Source organism: Phalacrocorax aristotelis, chromosome 2 (assembly GCF_949628215.1).
Source record: "Phalacrocorax aristotelis chromosome 2, bGulAri2.1, whole genome shotgun sequence".
In the NCBI taxonomy this organism is placed as follows: Eukaryota; Metazoa; Chordata; class Aves; order Suliformes; family Phalacrocoracidae; genus Phalacrocorax; species Phalacrocorax aristotelis.
Genome location: NC_134277.1, coordinates 128,528,747 through 128,547,586, shown reverse-complemented (window position 1 = coordinate 128,547,586; position 18,840 = coordinate 128,528,747). Strand labels below are relative to the sequence as shown.

Here is an 18,840-nt window from a genome sequence, read left to right as displayed (position 1 = left end):
ACCAGCTTCAGTTGGAGGCCTTTAATCTACCAGCCCATAATAATTAATACAAGGAAATTAATGCTGAAATGTAAAGCCCAAATGGGGACAGCATTCGTCATAGGAATCATCATGCAAATGCCCACATCCTGGGCGCTCTCTGTAATGGAGAAAGTTGAAGCAAGGCAGCTTCTGGAAACAGACACTGAATGGTGCTCAGATATCCCCGTCTCTGAAGTTCTGGAGCCATCACAAGCACAGAAGGCTGCAGGCACTGGCTAGGTAGACATCATCACTGTTTAAGACATCATATAAAGAAACAAAATAATCTGTCATGCTAAGAAGTAAAATATTACAGAAGTAGATAAAAATGTTTTCACATTATTAAAATATTACAACTATAAAGCAATTCACACTGTATATTTTCCATGATACCTCAACAATGTTATTATTCATATTAGTTTTATGACAAGCTACCTGTTTTTTAGTGCTAAGATGAGGTCTTCAAGATGGGACAAACCTGGTACTTTGCAGTATTATAGAATATAGGTGGAAGGTGTGTACGAGGGAACACACAAATTCATGAGGACAGATGGCATTACCTTCATACAAAGCATCCCTCTTTTTGGCACCATCTGACTTTCCACAAAAAGACATCTGAGGTATATCCAGTCCTAGGAATACTAAGAAAGGGGTTTATTCAGTTGTCGTTTCTGTTGATTCTGTCTTAACACTTACTTCATACTTGGTTTCAGGGAAAGCTAACATGTTCAGGTTATGTTTTCTCCAAAAACAGTGAGCTCTTTGATTTAACTAGCTGGGAATAGGTGGATGCACCACAAGAGCCTTGTCACCTAAGAATGATAGCCTCTACCCCCATTGTATGTATTAGCATCCCTACTAGGTTTGTATTGATAAGACAAATAGACTTCAGAAGGGACATAATCAAGACAAACTTTCTTCTAGCTCTAATCTTCTCAGACTTGAAAGTACAGGGGAGGCATGCTTTAAGAGAAGACTGCAAATTTAGGACCTGAATGCTGTTGGACCAGAAATTACCAGCTGAAGACTGAAGGATATTTATAAAGGAACTTAGTGGACCTATATTCAATTTCTGGTGGAGAGGTGGAGATACATATATCAGACGGAATGTCCTTCCTGACAGTCCCACCAAAGAAACTGTAAAACGAGAAAGGGCAAAAACGGAAAGAGCTCCAAAACCTTGATGAAGTATCTGTTGAATGCTGAGGCACGCAGGCTCTGTGGAGAGACGTAACTCTCTGGGGCATACAACTGTGCACAGCACTTTATATAGTAATTAAGAAGAAAGAAACACAGTGTCCTGTTAAAAAGACTGCCAGTTCCCCAGAGAAATAGCTTTTGTGTATCACTTTATGCTAGTGGTGACGGAATAGAAAACAAAATACCACAGAGTTACATACGTGTTCTTTGTCTAGAAGTATTTACAAATAACTTTACAAGTTTTTACACACATTTGTAGGATCGTTTGTTTACTTTTAAATTAAGAGCAAAATTAGTCCCCGGAGGCTTCTAAGGCTTCAGTCGGTGCCTTGTACCGTACATTCATGCTTGGCTTCTTCCTGGGACAAGGGAGGAAAAGAATTTAAAAATGTGCAAATCACAGACATCTAAAGAACCCTGGATGTAAGAGTTCCTAGAGACCGACATCCACAGAGCGGTCATCCTATTTCTCTTCAAATCAGAGACAGCTACTGGTGGTGGGGTCAGGGCAAAAGAGATTAGGAAGGGAGAAGGAGCCATATATGAATTGCTATAGTTAGATGAGCACATTACTGCTGGAACATCTGGGTAAGAAGAGTCACAGACCGATTCCTACTGCATACAGCAGTTCAGACAATGCAAGGAGTGGGCATTGTGAATTCTAAATACAGCATTGAAATAATCTCTTGTACACTGTTAGGCTTTGACTCCTGCTGCATATTTTGGAGTCAAAATTACTGTTTACTAACACAATCTTGTCCAGGCACAGTATGATTCTATCAGTCAAAAAATACTGACTTTTTTCAGAAAGACACATCCTTCTCCTAGTTTTCACAGGTGGTTTTGTTTTCATGCCTTAACACTAAATGTTGTAAAAATATTGAAATTAAAAAAGAAAAAAATTTACAATTTACAAGTGTCCATATAAGTAAATTATTCAAAAATTCAAGATCATCTACAAGGATCTACGAAATAACAACGCTGATAATGACACTGAGGCTGTGGGAAGAACAAGCCACATGCCGTGAGAAACGGATGGTGGGCTTCTTCCAGAATGATGAGTCACAAGGTTGGTCTTTTCTTCTAAAATCTGTTTCTTCAGCTACAGCAGCAGAAGTCTTGAGTCCATGTTCATTACTTACTTCGACCTAAAAAGCAGAATATATGAATTACTTAAAAATGAAAAACTGTTCTGTTTATCTTCTAATTTGTGAGATGCAGTTTCACACCAGCTGACAGATAAGTAACTAATGAACAAGTGGATAAATCACCTCTGGTCACTAATTTCCTCAGGTGTAAGACCACATATAAAGTCAAGAATGAATGGCTGGGTATCACGCATAACACAAAGGCAAAAAACATTTTGGGAAAAATGCCATAGGTGGTGATATATGTCTGAAGCTCCCCTAATAACAGATTCTTTGTAGCATAATATATTTTAACAGTATAAGATGTATGCCCACCAGGTTATAAAATTCGGACATGTCCTCATTACAAACATGTGCATTTGAACTGGACTCACGCTGTTTGTAGTCCTCACCACAACCACATGCTAGCTGAATCTATATATTCTCACACCTGCCTGTAAACCATGTTCACTTGTGGTATTTTGGAAAAGCCATGATGGTGTTTCATAGCGATTTTATGGTGGGTAGAGTCTCAGGAGAAGATGCAAACGGGACAGGGTCATACAGACCCACCACAGAGAGGTACCCTTTCCACTGGCAGAGTTTCTCAGACCCTCCATCAGTCCCACAAGCAGATGCTAGCAATGTCACTAGAAATGCTAGGGATATCCCCAGTTGGAATTAGGGATTCAGTGCCTGTCCAGACAGGGTTGCCCAAAACTACAGCAGTCCTGGATCAGGCCTACTAATCCAAACAGGAATGGGGCTCGTGTAAACTTTAACTTCTGCAAACCATTAATAATAATAATAATAATAATAATGATTAAAAAAAACATGCTAGCCAAATGCTAGCCAAAATGCAACTCTTTTTTTCCTTCTAATCCACATGCTCCTCTCTTTTCCATGTAGCAGTACATGAAGCAATTCTAAATACTACCAAGTGACCTGGCTGTTGATACAGTGCTTGAAACAGATGAAAACATAACAGTCACCTTTATAGTCTTTCTGCTTTAGTCCCAAAGACAACATGATGATTTTTTTCCACTGCCCCTGTTGTCTCTTGCCTTACACATATCTTAATTGAAACTGCATGGTACAGGGCAAAGATCTTGCTTTTCCTTGTCCAGTGGCCTAATGGAGTTATAGGCAGAACGAGGAGCAAATAGACAAGCTATGATCATTCATATTTGCATTAAAAAATTGTTCCCTGTAAGAACAAGTTCAGAGTTAACCTCTTCTCAGGGGTGAAAAGGAAAATTTTTAGACTTGCTAATCACTACGGCAGCACTAAGTAGACATTAGGCTGAATATGAGTATTTGATAAAAACAGACTGCCTTCTGTGGATGAGGCCAGGGAACCTTGTATTTTCAATGGGCTATTGTTTAGTTAATTTATGAATGAAATAAGGGAAATAAAAGGAGTGAGAAAAAGGGAAATACAGCTAAGCTTTCGTTTATAAAAAGCATCAAGCTATTTTTTTCCCATGAGTAAAGTGGTAAGGATGGCAAAAGATCTGTAACCTTTATTAAGGCTTTGAATGTGTTTAACAATTATTATTCGTGTTCAATTCTAAGAGAAGAGAAATGGAGTTTTTCACAGCCTGGGTACCGGAAGGCACAGTTCTTAGGAATACTATGGATTCTCAGACTGAGAAAAAAAAATATGCCTATATAATATCTATATAAAGTAAATAACTGATACAGATACCAATTAATTTATCAAAAGAAGTCAAGAAGGCTGATGTGCTGCAGAGAGATAAGCACCTGCAAATTTCTAGCACAATCCACTGACTATTTAAATTGTTCCCAGAAATTTAGCTTTTAATTCAGACTTTGAACACTGATAGCATTTTTCCTCCCTGCTTAGGTAAAGACCCTCTCTGCATCATTCAGTGCATAAAACCAAAACATCAATAAAGACGAAAACACAGTATAATTAATCTTCCAGTTTAAACTTCTAGCAGCCATAATGAGGCCGGAGAGGTTCCTCCCAGCTGTATGTGAATACCTTTACACGGGAAATGGAAAGATACCATTTATTCTCTGGTATTGCAAGCTCACCAACAACCCCCAAATTCTTTGAACTGCTTATCAAAGTCTGCTTAACAAATTGCTTAACAAAATCTGCAATCAAAGAACAAATTCTCAGATTCTGTGACTTTTCTACTGCAAAACAAATGAACAGATTTTGCAGGAACATATTTATGTCTTCTGTGAAAATGTCTTGTCTTCCTCTCCTGTAGTTTGATTAAGTTTGCTAAGAAAGCACTAACATCTATTCACCTAATATTTTAAAATACTTTAAAATTAGCCTCAATGCAGGTTTAAAGATTAACATCTTTTATGGAGAGATGTAAATGTTGTAGCTGTGGCTTTCTTCTCCCCAGATACCAATTTCACTTTTTCAGTCTAGCAGCTTATTCAGAATGGTCAAAACCCCATTTTGCTGTCATCTTTCCCACATAAAATGCAACAAAATTGGCATTTAATGAAATAATACTGAAAATGCAGATTCCAATGTAGTGGGTGTACTTAATGCTACGTCAAACTGTTTATTGTTTCATGTTGTTGTCTCAGTGTGATATTTCTTCCTGTTCTAACATACACTGTCATACTGAGAAAGGGCTTTTCTCCTTTTTGGGCCTTCATAATCCTGCAATATTTACTCTCTAAATTTGACAAAAACTTTGTCTGTGTGCATGTCTACAAACTGAAAGCTGCAGCATGAATAAAATGTATCTAAAAATCATGCAAAAATGAATAGTCACAAGCCAAGTTCAGGTGTCAAGTGCTGACTCAAAACATTTAGTTAGCAATTGTCCACTTTAAATTAAAACTCCCAGCACATGCACACATGCATACACCAGGAAAAACCTTCAAACCCATTTTAATTCTTTTAACTGGTAAGTAAAATACAGTAAGTCATTAAACCAGTTTCAGTCAATTAGCTGCACATGGGTTTCCTGTTGCATTTAAGATGCATGAAAGGCCCGAAGGTAAATTTAGAGACGGAAGGTATCAGAACAACAACTTACAAGCATCTAAGAAGAATTTCCAAATTAACATCTTCTGGTTAACCACTAATCCTTTGAATTCTCATCTATTTGAACTTTTCTGTGCTTCTGCCAAAATATACGTATCAGTAATGTCTCCCCATATCTTAATTCATTCCAAATAAAATTAATAGATATTCACCCAAAATTATTCATTAGGTAGCAGAGTAGGAAAAGCCTGTGAAAACATGTGATTTTCATGGTGGGAGCAAATAAGTGATGACAAAGAGATAATGAACTTCCAGTGAAACTCTACAGATAGATAAATTTTAAGCTGACTAGGAGTTTTTCAGCAAACATTTTTCTTTCAGCAGCTAGACAAATGTAAAAGGTTTTGCTTTTCCATAAATGGGTTAATCTCATTAAGGTTTATGCAGCAGCAGCAGCCATAAACCAGCTCTTTTCTTGCTAAGAAGTCAGCAGGGAAGCAATTTCATCCTTCACTGCGAGCCTCTCCTTGCATTAAGCCGAGGCACGACATGGCAGACATGGTGATATCTACTAATCCTTGCTTTAGCGGATGTGTCATCAATGACAAAGTGTCCTTACTTGCATGTTTTATGTGGATTAATTTTTAATTAAGTTATAATTAAAATGTAATTAAATTATTAGTAACCTGATGCCAAAATTATTTCAGGAGAAGGTTAGCTTTCAGTCCAGTTAGAAGGATTAATGTGGTCCACAGGACCAGAACCTTACCTACAGGCTTTACAGGCTTTAACTCAACATGTTCCTGGGGGGGCTGTCGGTAGGAGTATGTGTCAAGTCCGCCTATGAAATCAACTGAAAATACAACAGTTCCAGAAATGAACAAATGGAAATGAAAATATGTCAACTGAAAAAGAAATACGGATAAATTATGTTAAAAAAAATAGTAAGCGCATGCACAGGTTTGCATACAAGAACTAAACCAAGCAGGTAAGGATGCTGTGGAAACTGCTTACGGAAGGCTCTGTGCTCTGTCCTCCTTGGGGCCCATGTAGCCCTGTGCCTAGCAAGGCAGGCTAGCAGTCGGCTGACCAGACATGCGCACTCCTGCCTGAGCGCCTGCAAAAGGAGCGTTCATGGCTCTGCAGAGTACGTAAACAGAAACCACTGCGGGGTAATGTAGCTGCTTCTCTTTAGGGCAACCTCAGGACGTGTTTCATAATTCACTTTCAACTCCTTCTGAAGTGTTTAGACATTTAGGCAGCAGAAACAGTTTAGCTCGTGAACCTAATTTCACCTGAACGTCTTCTACTCAATTGACTTGCAGGAATTTAACTCACCAACAAAAACCAAAGGTGTGTCCTCTGAGTTAAGAGTAAACGGGTGAGAACTGAATGTGAAAAAGCAGCAGGACCTTCTCTGGATGAACTGGCGGGGAGAGGAAGCCTTTTCAGAAGCCTTCCACTTTCCCTCAAGATTTCTATGTTAGAAATAATGTGGGGATATATGCTTATGAGAAGTTTTTAGTTCCTTCTGTGGTCATGATTTGAAAATAAGACACTTTAGTCTGAGTCTTGTATCTTGTTATTTCTGGTAAGATTTTAAGCAGCTTCAAGAAGCCACACATCCAAGCTATCATAGAAATCATAAAAGCAGGTTCATGGAGAAGGTTATTTCCCTGTTGATTTAGCAGGGCTTTTTGCAGAGCTGTGCAGAGCTGACAAATTCACAGTACATTAGGGTTCTTTGGTCACATGGAAAGCAACTGCCTTTGTTTATACACAGGCATATACACAAAGTCCTAAGCAGAATTTAGATCCTCATTGTGTTAATTGCCGTATGAGCACCTAATAAGAAGCAGCCTCTTCCCAGGCAATGTATGCACCAGGCAAACAAAGAAAGAGTGCTCATCCAGGATGAGGGGATGGGGACATAAGGCTTAGAGATCGAAGGGCAGATGAAATACACACTGAAATCTGTGGAAATGCTCCTTTTGATTTTAGGTGCCTCTCCTCTTGAAACCAGGAAAGAGGTAGCTTGGCTCAAAAACCAAACTTGATGTACGTCAATCATACGGCATCACCTTAGCCACAAGACTGTTTACTTAAAACTGCCTAAGCAGGACATAATGCTGAAGGACGCAAAGCCCAGCCTGAGCGCCAGCCCTAGCCTATCTGCACCTCCTCTTCACACTCTATTTCTTTCATGTTGCAGCCCTCCTTCAGGATGCTGTCACTAAATAAAATAACATACATCAAATTTGACTGAAGCACTAATGGGACCAAACCTTTACAAAGGGACATATTTGCAGATATATTTTTGTCAATTTTTAAAATATCTAGATGTCTGATGTAACTTAGTTATTGATTAATTTTTTAGAATAAATCATGTCCATAGTGATATAATTTTTTTTTTTTTTTGTGGTTATATACTTTCAGTTTTCCCTGCATCACCTGCAACTGTAAGCAGGGAGAGAATTTAAATAACTAGTTCTTCTACCAACAAACCTTTTGGAGAAGGAAATTAAGTCAGTACGTATTAATGATTGACAACATAGACGTGTCTTTGTCTGACAAAGAAAATATATTTAATAGCACCATCCAACAAGTTTTGAGATGAGTTGCTCAAACCTGTTTAGCTGAGGCTTTCTCTTTGGCAACCCACTATGTGTTATATAGTATTAAAATTGAAGTTTGACTTAAAATTCATATGAAACTAATTCTCAAGCCAAGAAGCTGCTCTATCACACAAGACAATGGAATGTGCCATTTTTCATTACGCACTCTATTTTATGGCTGATAGCTCTTTAATATGAAGATTCATCATCAGTTATTAGAATTATAAGTTACTTTTAGCTTGAAAAATTCGGTCTGATTTTACCTGATATTTTCACCACTTATATCTAGTAGAGTTCCGGGACTAGGACCACAAATGGCCATTAAATATAGAAATTTGAATTTTTATTTTAATTCGGTACAAAGACATTACTATGTATGTTTCAGGTCAAACAGACACCTTAGACATACAACTTTGATCAAATACTTTAAAACTTTACATTGACTGAACTTTTCAGATGCATACATCCCTCTGTTTAACTGGCCAAAACTAAACAGCAGCAACATTTGTAAAGGTTTCATAAGGGGAAAACAGTAGTTTAAAGATGATATAAAAAAATTGATTTTGTTTATTTCTGGCCTGGTTAATGGATTATAGATAATTTCTGCCGTATATTCTTAGGACTAAAATTATTAACTTCATAAAGTTGCATATGACTGGAAGGAAGTTCAATGAAAATAAAATTCTATACAATTCTATAATTCTATGCATTAAATTTAAAAAACAAAACAAAACACCACAACTTGTTATCAGTCAGGATATTCAATCACTAAGCAAAGAACACCCCACAGAGTCCAATCATTAACTACAGTCATGCAGAGAGAAACTTAAAATCCTAGGGAGAGGATTTTTTAGCACCCCACAGATAATAGCAGGTTACAGCAGAAGCTAGTTATTTTATCTGCAGCTGGCTGCAAAACATGATCCATATTCCCAGGGAACTGCTCTCTCCTTGTGTCACCTCAGTTTTGTGGTCATGCTGGATGCTTAATGACCAGTGTGAAATGGTCCTTTAGAGTTCGCTACCTGCTGGGCTTGGAAGTGCAAATCTGTGCTGGCTGTCCACCACGGGTAGTCCATTAAAATGATGTTCATTCACTCACGGGCCATATCAGAGGAACAGTTGTCATGATCTGCCTGAGTGAGAAAAGTACAATATGCTGCTGGCTGAAGAAGGTGTATCCGCTGTCATCAGTAATTTTGAGGGTTATTCTTTTCTAGACAGATGACATTTAGATTTGCCGTACTACTATTAATCCAGTGCATTTGCCCACATGCCAGTTAACGCTTGCTTTCCTCTGAAGTTAACGCAAAAGAATCGGAGTTTGGAAAAAAATCCTTTCTCCTTTCCCACCCTCTCACCTGGAATTCAGCTTCTTTGGCAATATCCCACTGACCTGCTGGCAGGCCCTGTGCAAACAGCTGCCAGAGCTTGTCAGCCCATAGGTATATTACTAATTTCTCCTTTCGAAGTTGGCAAATTCTAAGCATGTCTAGAGGTGCAGGCTGTGAACAGAGCAGTGATATGCAGATAGCACAATTCTTAGTAAATCCTGCAGCCTCTTGGCCTGTAATAGCTTAGATCCCGTTGATGCTTGCCTCCACTTTTTATAAAAGCCTGCAAACCGATGGCTTGAATGGCTGGCACCTCCAGCTGTCCCCTTTCCAAGCGAGGGGCAGGCTAGCAGCTGCTTGAATGTGTGTTTTTATGTACAGGAGCCTTACTTTACTTATAGGGTTCCAAATACTATTTTGCATTGAATTATTTTCCTTGTGCTGAGATTTTTTTGAACGGCATATATTAATGCAATTGCATTCATTAAGAAAAGGTATGTAACTGGGGAGGGTGTAACCAGGTCACATAAGTGACACATAGTAAGAAAAAGAGCCAAAGTTAATATGAAAGAGGAAGCAAAAATGGAGGATTGATGATGTCAATGCTAGAGGCATAAAGTTCAGACTTTGGCCTTTCCAGTGTTTGCACTTGTAGCTTATATAAAGTTTCCAGATAAGCACAATATTTTCTTTCCCTAGGATCTCTACTTCTTCAGTTGCCTTCCATTCTCAAGAGATACACTGTTGTTACACCCTCACTGAACCAGCCAGGCTGACCCAGCTATCTGTCTGTAGCCAATACTATCCATTTTTCCCTCTTCATACTAAGTCTGAGCATCGAAGCCTGAAGTCATGTAGCAGAAGAATCACACATTCCTTTGCAGGATCCCAGGAATAGCTTCTTATGTATGTAGAGGACTAAAGGAGGGAAAATGTGTGCAAGACAATTAAGGGAGAAAAAGAGACATCAGTAATCATATGTGGCAATGTCATTGCTGCTCTGTCTCTATAAAGTGCTAGCAGATGGTAATCAGGTTAAAAGAGGATAAAGTGGTAGAAAATTATTAAAAGACAACCTTCTACATAAACTTCTCTTACTGGAAGCTAGAAGGGGAATATTTCAGAGTTCCACAGTAATTATTAAGTTTTTGCACTAGATTTTCTTCTTAGTCTTCTCCTAGTGAGATAAATTATTTTAAAAACTGTCCTAAGTTGTAACATGTGAGTCCCATGCTTCTCTGCAAGACTGCACTGAAAGAAGCATCCTCTCACAAGTTGCCTTATAAAGGGCTGTGGTGCAGAAATTTTAACTAGACCTTTGCTATTGAACTCTCTTCTTATTGTATCAGTGTTGTGATATCCAAGATTTTAATGTCAGATATACTGAGATTTTTTTTAATTTTCCAAGGACATGACTGCCCAATAACATGAAAAAAGTATGAGGAAGATCAAAGTTGTTAGAAAGTGAACGTGGCTCAAACCTTATCCCAGATCCCTGAGTCACTCCAAATATGAAAACACCTTTCCAAAATATTCTCTGTGCCATGTCTTTGGAAGCTATTTACAGCTGACCATCCCGTTACCGAAGTTAAATGACAGCCTGCCTGATTATGGGCTTTTTCTTAAAGTAAGCACTTCTCACTTTCAGGTCACTAAGGACTCTTGTCCTCTACATGCCAAAAGTCCCTGGAAGAGTACAGTCATCACACACAAGGTCTGTAGGAAAAATACTTATCATGAGTTTTTTACCACTAATTTAGTATCAGAAAAGAATATTCTTTAAGCTGCAAATATGTAGGAATTCTTTCTTTTAGGCTTCAGCAAACATCCACTTTTTGTGACGTTGTGCTATCTGCAAACCTGTGTGCAAAACTTAAGTTGATGAGGAATAGTTTTCCATTTTGGTTTCAAATGTTATATCTTACACTCTCTAAATACGTATCAGAGCCTAACCTTTTTTGCAAAGCAAATCAGTCTGGCCGTCAAACATCCCATACATCTCAGCGTAGTCGGCTATGGCTTATGTTATTCATCAGCAATGCTGCTCAGACAAAATATTCCTGATGGTACATTTTCTTGCTATATAGGTCGCTATTTTTCTGTTCCTCATTTTTAATGAAAATGCTAACATTTAAATGAGCATACTAACATATTTTCTTAAGCTTTGTCTTGATGACTAAAATACTTGTCTAGTGACTAATAAATAAGCATATGGAAATTGTATTTAAAACCACTTCAAACAAATAAAGCTTTTTTTTCTGAGGCTTGTACTTAAAGGTGCTATTGCTAGTTCTAAAATAAGATTTCAAATACAGTGAAGGATAGCCTTCTTTCTGCATATGACCAAAGTAAATTACAAATTATTCCAATGACGACCTCCTACATAATTTTTATACAGTAAGAAAATTTGAAATGTGAAAAATCTTAGCTCTGTTGTTTTCACTAATTACTGCTTTTCCCGTCTCTGGCACCCTTTCTGATCTAATCTCTTTTGGTGCAGAATGCTTTGAGGTTCCCTCTTTTTCTTACCATTAAAGTTACTATACTGCCTAGGTACAAATTAAGCTAGCAAAGGAAAAATAAACCAGGCATAAAAGAGATTAAATGCCCAGAAACTATATCTATCGTGTTCACACGATGCCAAGAGAGGAACAATGCCATTGAGCTTTCACAACACATACAGAGTCAATCCACTAAAATGGCAGCTCAAGTAGTCAAGAGTAAAGACTGTTGTACAGAAGGCTGCTACAGCTTCAGTCACACCTCCAAACACATGATCTTCACAATTAATGTGTCCAAGTTGGCTTCAGAAGAGACAGAACTATGATTCTGCTTTTTGAAATTATGCTTTGTCTTTTTTGGTAGTCTGATTCAGGGATATATGTTACGTATTAGTGTGCCTTTGTATTTCTGCTGAGTTTGATGTCATAAACTACAAAGTTCTCTTAAAAATGTTTGATGCAGATGCTAGGACCAGCTGTAATTGATCTGCTCCACTTACAGTTCATTGCTAAGTTGCAAGTTAGGTGTTTTGTTCCTTCAAGTTGTTCTTTTTCCTATCAGCTGAGTCCCACGGGTCTCTATTTCTGGCCTGTTATTCTTTGTATCCATACCAATTTCTTTTTGCTTCAGTTATCTGTCAGTATGATCCAGTTATTTACTTTTGAGACCAAATTTAAGTATCTATATCTGCCTGGTTATTATGTATCCAGCAATATCACAACTGCTGTTTCTAATCTTAACTACTAGTCACAGATGCTTTCGTATGTGAAATTAATGTCCCCTTATATAATGCAGACCCTGTTCAATTCTATTGAATAATTAAAGCTAAACTTCCTAGAGCAAAGTATTTACAAGATCAAATACATGACATAAAGCCATGCCTTCCAGAATGCTTGTGGCATTTGGAGGGAAGGTCTTCTATATGTAGAGAAAGTTCACATCATCCATTCACAACAGAAGAACATTTTTATTTAAAAAAAAGTAAGTTATAGGACTGGAGGACTCTTTTTATCATTGAGTGATTCTGGATTTTTGTTCCCACCTTCCTAGGGATGGAATGCTGTTCCTGAGCCTTCCTGCTATCATCCTCTGTGACTCGATATTTGCTTCATGTGTTTGTATCTTTACTTGTCTTACAAAGACTGAATGGGATTGAGCTGGGGATGTTCAGGAGAGCACATCTGTGTGCATGGCACAGCAGAGGACACAAGCCAGGGAGGGAAGGAGCTGCTAGCCTGCTCCTCAAAGCTGAGGCTGCAGAGGGGAGCAGCAAACCAGGCAGGTCTTAGAGACAATGGAGGGAAGGCACTGCTAAGGATTCAGGAATCCAAACAGAGTCTGCTGCAATTCAAGGAGCCAGAGACGTGGCTGAGACTCAAATGGGAAGCATGGTTCCCCAACTGCATGGACACAGACAACAAGGGAGGAGGTGTTATAAACCTCTCATTTCTACTCTGTATGATCCAGTAGCTTTGAGTTTTCCATAAGAAGTGTGTTAGTTTATAGTCTAATTAATTCTGCCTTTTTTGAGTTTAGTGCTGTGGTTCTCTGTGGGAGTTCTCTACAAAGGTGAGTGCGCCCATCAACTTCAAAGCTCTGGCTGACTAAAGCTCTGTCATATTCAGACCATGCTGCAATTTTTCTTCTCTTTCCTTTATAGCCCGATTTTCAAATCTTTGCTTTAAAATCTGCTTAACATCTCTGCCCTTTAACATCTTTTGCTGTCAGTCAGGAGAGTCTCCTTCTTTCCCGACCCTTCCTTTATTAGTAGCTGACTTTATTGGGGTCCCGGTACAGAACTACCACCTTTAACTTGACATCTTGAACTTGACATACATGCTAAAATGTGTGCTTCCAGTAGCCTCAGAGGTCAGGTATCAGCTTTTACAGAAGAATACTGATCTGGTGATATTTGCCACTTTACGATATCAAGCAGAGTAACACTGTCCAACAGTGTCTGCCATTTCAGATAAGGCAATTTCCATTTCCACACCCTTCTCATTTATCATCCTGCCTTTGTCCACATGACCATCAGTGACATCCTGTGGAGACATCTTGCTTCACCGCATGACATTTGCTCCTTAGTGTGGGGCACTGTATGCAACCCCTCCTCTGCAATACACTCTGCTCACAGCTACACCTTGCTTAGCAGTGGTCTGCTTCAGTCCTTGAGGAGGCAGACCCCAAGGCCTCTAACACACATCTGCCAGGGTTTCAGCCTCTACTTTTTTCCTCTGCTAAGCAGTCAATGCTGCCTCCAGCACTGCTGGAGCCTTTCTCTCCTCATCCCAGCAGAAAATCCCACATTCTCCCTGTTTGAGTACCCAGCAGGTAAGCTTGGGGTCCTACTGTGTCTTCAGATTCTACAGATCAGAAACAGAAGTAGATAAACTCCTTTTGTGATCTTCAGATTCTCAATTGTCTCCTTTCAATCTTTTATCTCTGTGATTAAGCACAAACCAGCAAGCTCTAATCTTCTCTTTGCTTTTGCCTTTATTGTCTCAAGATGGGAAAGCCAGCAAAATAACCCCTCTGTTGATCAGTGTCGTGCCAGCCTTCTCTAGCCCCAGTAAATGCACCATCAAGTCCTTCTATGGTACCATTAGTCTGCCACAGAATATCTGATCATCCACTATTTCAAAGCCATTGTGGATATATCTGGTAAGTCTGCTGCTTAATCACATCCACGTGCAGCAATGAGTAGTCATTTGTCTCTGTGAGAGCTTCTCTGCAAATTAGGAAACTTATTGCACCTCATATTGTTATTGCTTTTGTCCTGTTCTATCTTCACCTTCAGGTCATCTTGCTGATCTTAGTATTTCTTTTGGCATTACCATCTCTGTCACCAATTCAAATTAGCTCCTCAAACTCCCAAAATATTATATGACTACATCCTCAGCTTTGAAAATAGTGGTAAGAATGTAGAGCTTTACAAAACTGGAGCTTACAATAGCCAGTGGTCTTCTCATATATGATGGAGTGGAAAAAAAGCAATACCATGCGTGTCAGCAAACATGATGACTAGGAAAATGGTTTTCTCACCATTAGAAAGTTGATATCATTTCATATTAGGAAAGAGATGAATGTGTAAAAGAGGGATAGAGTCTGTTACAGGATTAATACTCATTTTGAACCCACCAGTGAATCAGTCTGCTAATGATAAAGAAAGATAATGCAATACTGACCTTATCAATAAAAAAATCCTCTCCTTTAATGAAGATGAAGTAAAAAATACACTTTTATGAAAACCTTGTAACTCTCAAATTTCATTACTCCAAGATAACACATTGCCATGATTAAGGAGGAAAAGAAAATGAGTAGAAATCAATGCCAAAGAATAAAAGTAATTATATAAATGGTGAAAGTCACATAGTAATACTTGGTTTTGCTGCATCTAACCTGTAATATTGAGAAAACCACAGATTTACTGAGATTTAATTTCTGCTAACAAAACCAACAGTATATTTACTGATTCAAGGCAAAAGAATGTCAAATGAAGTTTAAAGTGAGTCCAGCTACGATCCAGATCACAGAGCACTGCTAAGAGAAAGACTCGTTATGATACAGATCTAATAAAGTGCATCAGCAACACAGACTAAATACGATAAATATAACGTAGACTTCTCGAATAATAGGTTTTTTAGGAAGAGGTAATATATTTTATTTGACCGGCTGGCCCAGCTGGAGAACCATATTAGCTATATCACCTGATTTAATAAGATAACACCTCTTGCTATAAAACTTGTTTCTCTTATATCCTGAAATCATTAGAGCTATTGAAGTAGTAGAACTAGAAAATCTGAAAAGTACAACATATAGACAACAAGTCTAGGTTTACAAATAGGAGGACTTTAGAAAGGTTATTTAATGAGGGGTTGAAGGTGTGGTCACACCAGAGAGGCTGTAAAAAGACCTAAAGAATAGGTCACAGTAAAAATTCAACAGGATAAAAAAAAGGGTTTAGCAAAAAAAATCCTTAAATTAGTTTTAATATTTGAATATCTTTTCCTTTCTTTTGTTCTTTGAGTGTGGTTCTTCTAATAAACCCTTGCGATACTTTATTTGCATGGGTCTTTCTCTTGCTTTGATTTTATCAACAATCAACATTGTTATCCCTTCCTTTTCCGAACAAAATTGGCAACTTTTCTTGGTGGAACATGCTGGTTGCCTTTAGATTTATGAGACTTAGAGCTGAAATTTTCAAAGATGGGTAAAACTATGGATAGTTAATTCTTATTTGAGTTGTTTGATTTTGCCACATTTTGAGAAAGTATACATTACCAAATAAAATGATCTTCTAAAATTACCTGACTGTAACCTGAAATTTATGGCTTGGTTCAATGTACTTCACTGTCTCGTGCCAGTTAGCCATCTCGTTTTGAATTTATACAGTAGCTGATGTGCAAAGTAGTTGTTCAAGTTGCCTCTAAGGCTATAATGTACGATTACATACACTGGGATCCATTACATACAATGGGACTCATATTGTATAATTTTCATCATGGATACTGCTTTCAAACAAGAAATGAGCCACTTTGGCTTTTTAGTGCTGTATTTCAGAGCTTAGTATTGTTAAGAAGGGAATTGTGAATAACCCTCAGCTTCAGGAAAATTCAGTCAGTGGCAGTGTCTTGGTTCAGTTGGTCTGTATGGGTCTGGTTTCATTTCCGAGGTTATTGTCTGTAAGGAAAAAAGGGGGACACTTCTTTCTTCTGAAATTAAACCTTACCATCACTTTCTCAGACCACATATGGGCATAAGGTAAAAGGCACTGAGAACTCTGGCCACCTGAACTGCTAATTCATCCACAAGCCTGGTGATTGTGTCGAACACATTGAGATATGTATAGCAGGATGCGGAGGGAATATTTGCCTCAACAGTAACTGTTCAACTCACTAGATCCCCAGATACCTTATCAGCATATAACCAAGAAAATTTATGGCCCAGTGTAGAGCCTGATTAATCCTGTACCCTCCTTGGCTTGGTACACCACCTCATCACACGGGTGTACCACGTGCTCCAGGTTTACGCTTCCACACCAAAGGCAGTGGTTATTACAAGACAGAGCTCTTAAGCGTGATGTGGTAACTGGGAATTTATCACTCAAGCAACAATAACAGTGAAATGGATATTACTTAAGCTGAGGCCCAGAAATTAGGATAACCTGTCTGTATGAAAGTTAAGTCTTGGGAGAGATGGCATTTACACAGAAGAGTGGGAGCCTGAAAAGTTTATTTTCAAGCTCTACAAATTAAAATAGACACAAAGCTGTTGCCATTTGGAAGTGAAGAAGTAATAAGATTGGTACTGGGAGTGGAAAAGGGATTTGTAAAGAGATTTCATTTTAATGGAGAAGCTGGGTGAAAGGTAGGGACAGGAACGGGCACCACTTAGGCCTGTGTGTGATGTCAAGTGGAAAGCTCCGGAGAGGGTTGCTGGATGCTGGAGTAAGATTGATTTAACAATAGATGCAATTTAAGTGAAAAGGATAAGGTGCTGGCAACTGGGGGTTGGGATAGCATCCATTTAAAAGCAGATTTAATTTAAACAGAAAGGCCAAGGAGGTGGAAGGTAGAGACTAAAACAAAATCAATATTAAATTAGCTAAGTAGAAGCTTGAATCAAATCAGCTAGTTAAAAAAGTGCATACTGAGTATTTGGGAGTAGGGGAGCCACGCATGGACCTAAGACATGCCAAGGAATGTTCAATAAACAATATATCCCCTCTAATCAGAATAATAATTCCATTTTAATAAGAATGTTATTTATTACAGTAGTAAATGAAGAAATTTTAAAGGAAGGTAGGAGCCCCAGTTTAAGGAAGACTGTACATTTATAATTATATTCCTATTTGAAATTGTCTTTTATGTATATATATGTGTGTGTGCATATATATATGGGATATGGCATATAATATTCAGAATTGATGGCAGAAATGCTCAATATGAATTATATTTGCAAAACAGGAATTTATGAGATAGGAGTGAACTATCTTTTAAAAACTCTCCTTACTAGTTATCAGTCTGGAAACTAATTTAAATCTAAGGGGACACTGTATATACCTACATTTGAAACAAAATATATATACACACATATACATATCAGCCCATATACATGCACATATCCATCTACACACATACACACATATATAGATGTATGTATTTATCCAAACAGGTCAAAATTGGCCAATATATGCCCTAATACTGCTCTGACACATTTCTCTGGAAGAATATGTTAGCATTTTCTGCCAATAATGCATCAAAAATATTTGCTTTCCCTACAGATATTTCTGAATGCTTCACCTGTACTCCCGAGGTCCCATTTAAACCATTATATCTATGTGCATATTTCTACAGTCAAAATCCCAAACTGTGGATGGAAGCAAGTAGTCGTAGCTCTTTACCGGTTGGTAGCTAAAAGCTCACACCATTCGTTGGTACAAAAGAGATCTTAAAAAAATATCAGGTTCTACACTCCTAAAGAATGAGTGGATAACTCCAACTTGATCAAAATGACCAAGTATCATTTCGATGTATGAAGCAGACGAGACTATGTATCATATACTGAGCTATCCGTAGTGCCAGGCAGCTGGTTCTGGGTACTCCGGGTTTTCTCACCCACACAGGAAAATTTCAAAGCTATACCGTGTGATCGCCACTACTGCTCCTATCTACTAACATTCTGGGGTATATCTGATAATTATTCTTTGTGCTAAACTGGTTGAGGTGATTCTTTCCTACTGAATTTCAGAAAAAATATTTGTGTCTTGTGTGTATGGGAGGAATTGTGGAAAGGCACTGGAGGACACTTATAATTTGAGTGAGTTACCCTTTTCCTTAATGGAAAATAAGTGACCTGCAGGCTTGCATGGAAATGGCATCTTAACTATTATCTTCCTACCTGTTTCCGGGCAAGTTAGTCCCAGTTTAAAGTCATAATTAAATTCGGTGCAGGAAGAGGAAATTAGAGGCAACCCTCCAGTAAGAAACTAATTCTTTACTAAAGATAAACTAAAATATTTTACTCAAGTGGTATAGAAAGGGTCATTTCTTAGGGTT

The 18,840-nt window shown here is 38.1% G+C and overlaps 1 protein-coding gene across 1 annotated transcript in view; it reads right to left on the bottom strand.

Moving 5' to 3' along the window:
* Nucleotides 1-258: 258 nt before the first annotated feature.
* NKAIN3 (sodium/potassium transporting ATPase interacting 3) overlaps nucleotides 259-18,840 on the bottom strand; it is a 383,503-nt gene continuing 364,921 nt past the window's right edge. The window contains exons 6-7 of the mRNA XM_075085109.1: nucleotides 6,101-6,184; nucleotides 259-2,369 (exon numbers count right to left, since the gene is read on the bottom strand). Coding sequence (XP_074941210.1) covers nucleotides 2,356-2,369; nucleotides 6,101-6,184 — 98 coding nt within the window. The 3' untranslated portion in view covers nucleotides 259-2,355. The remainder of the gene's footprint in view (nucleotides 2,370-6,100; nucleotides 6,185-18,840) is intronic.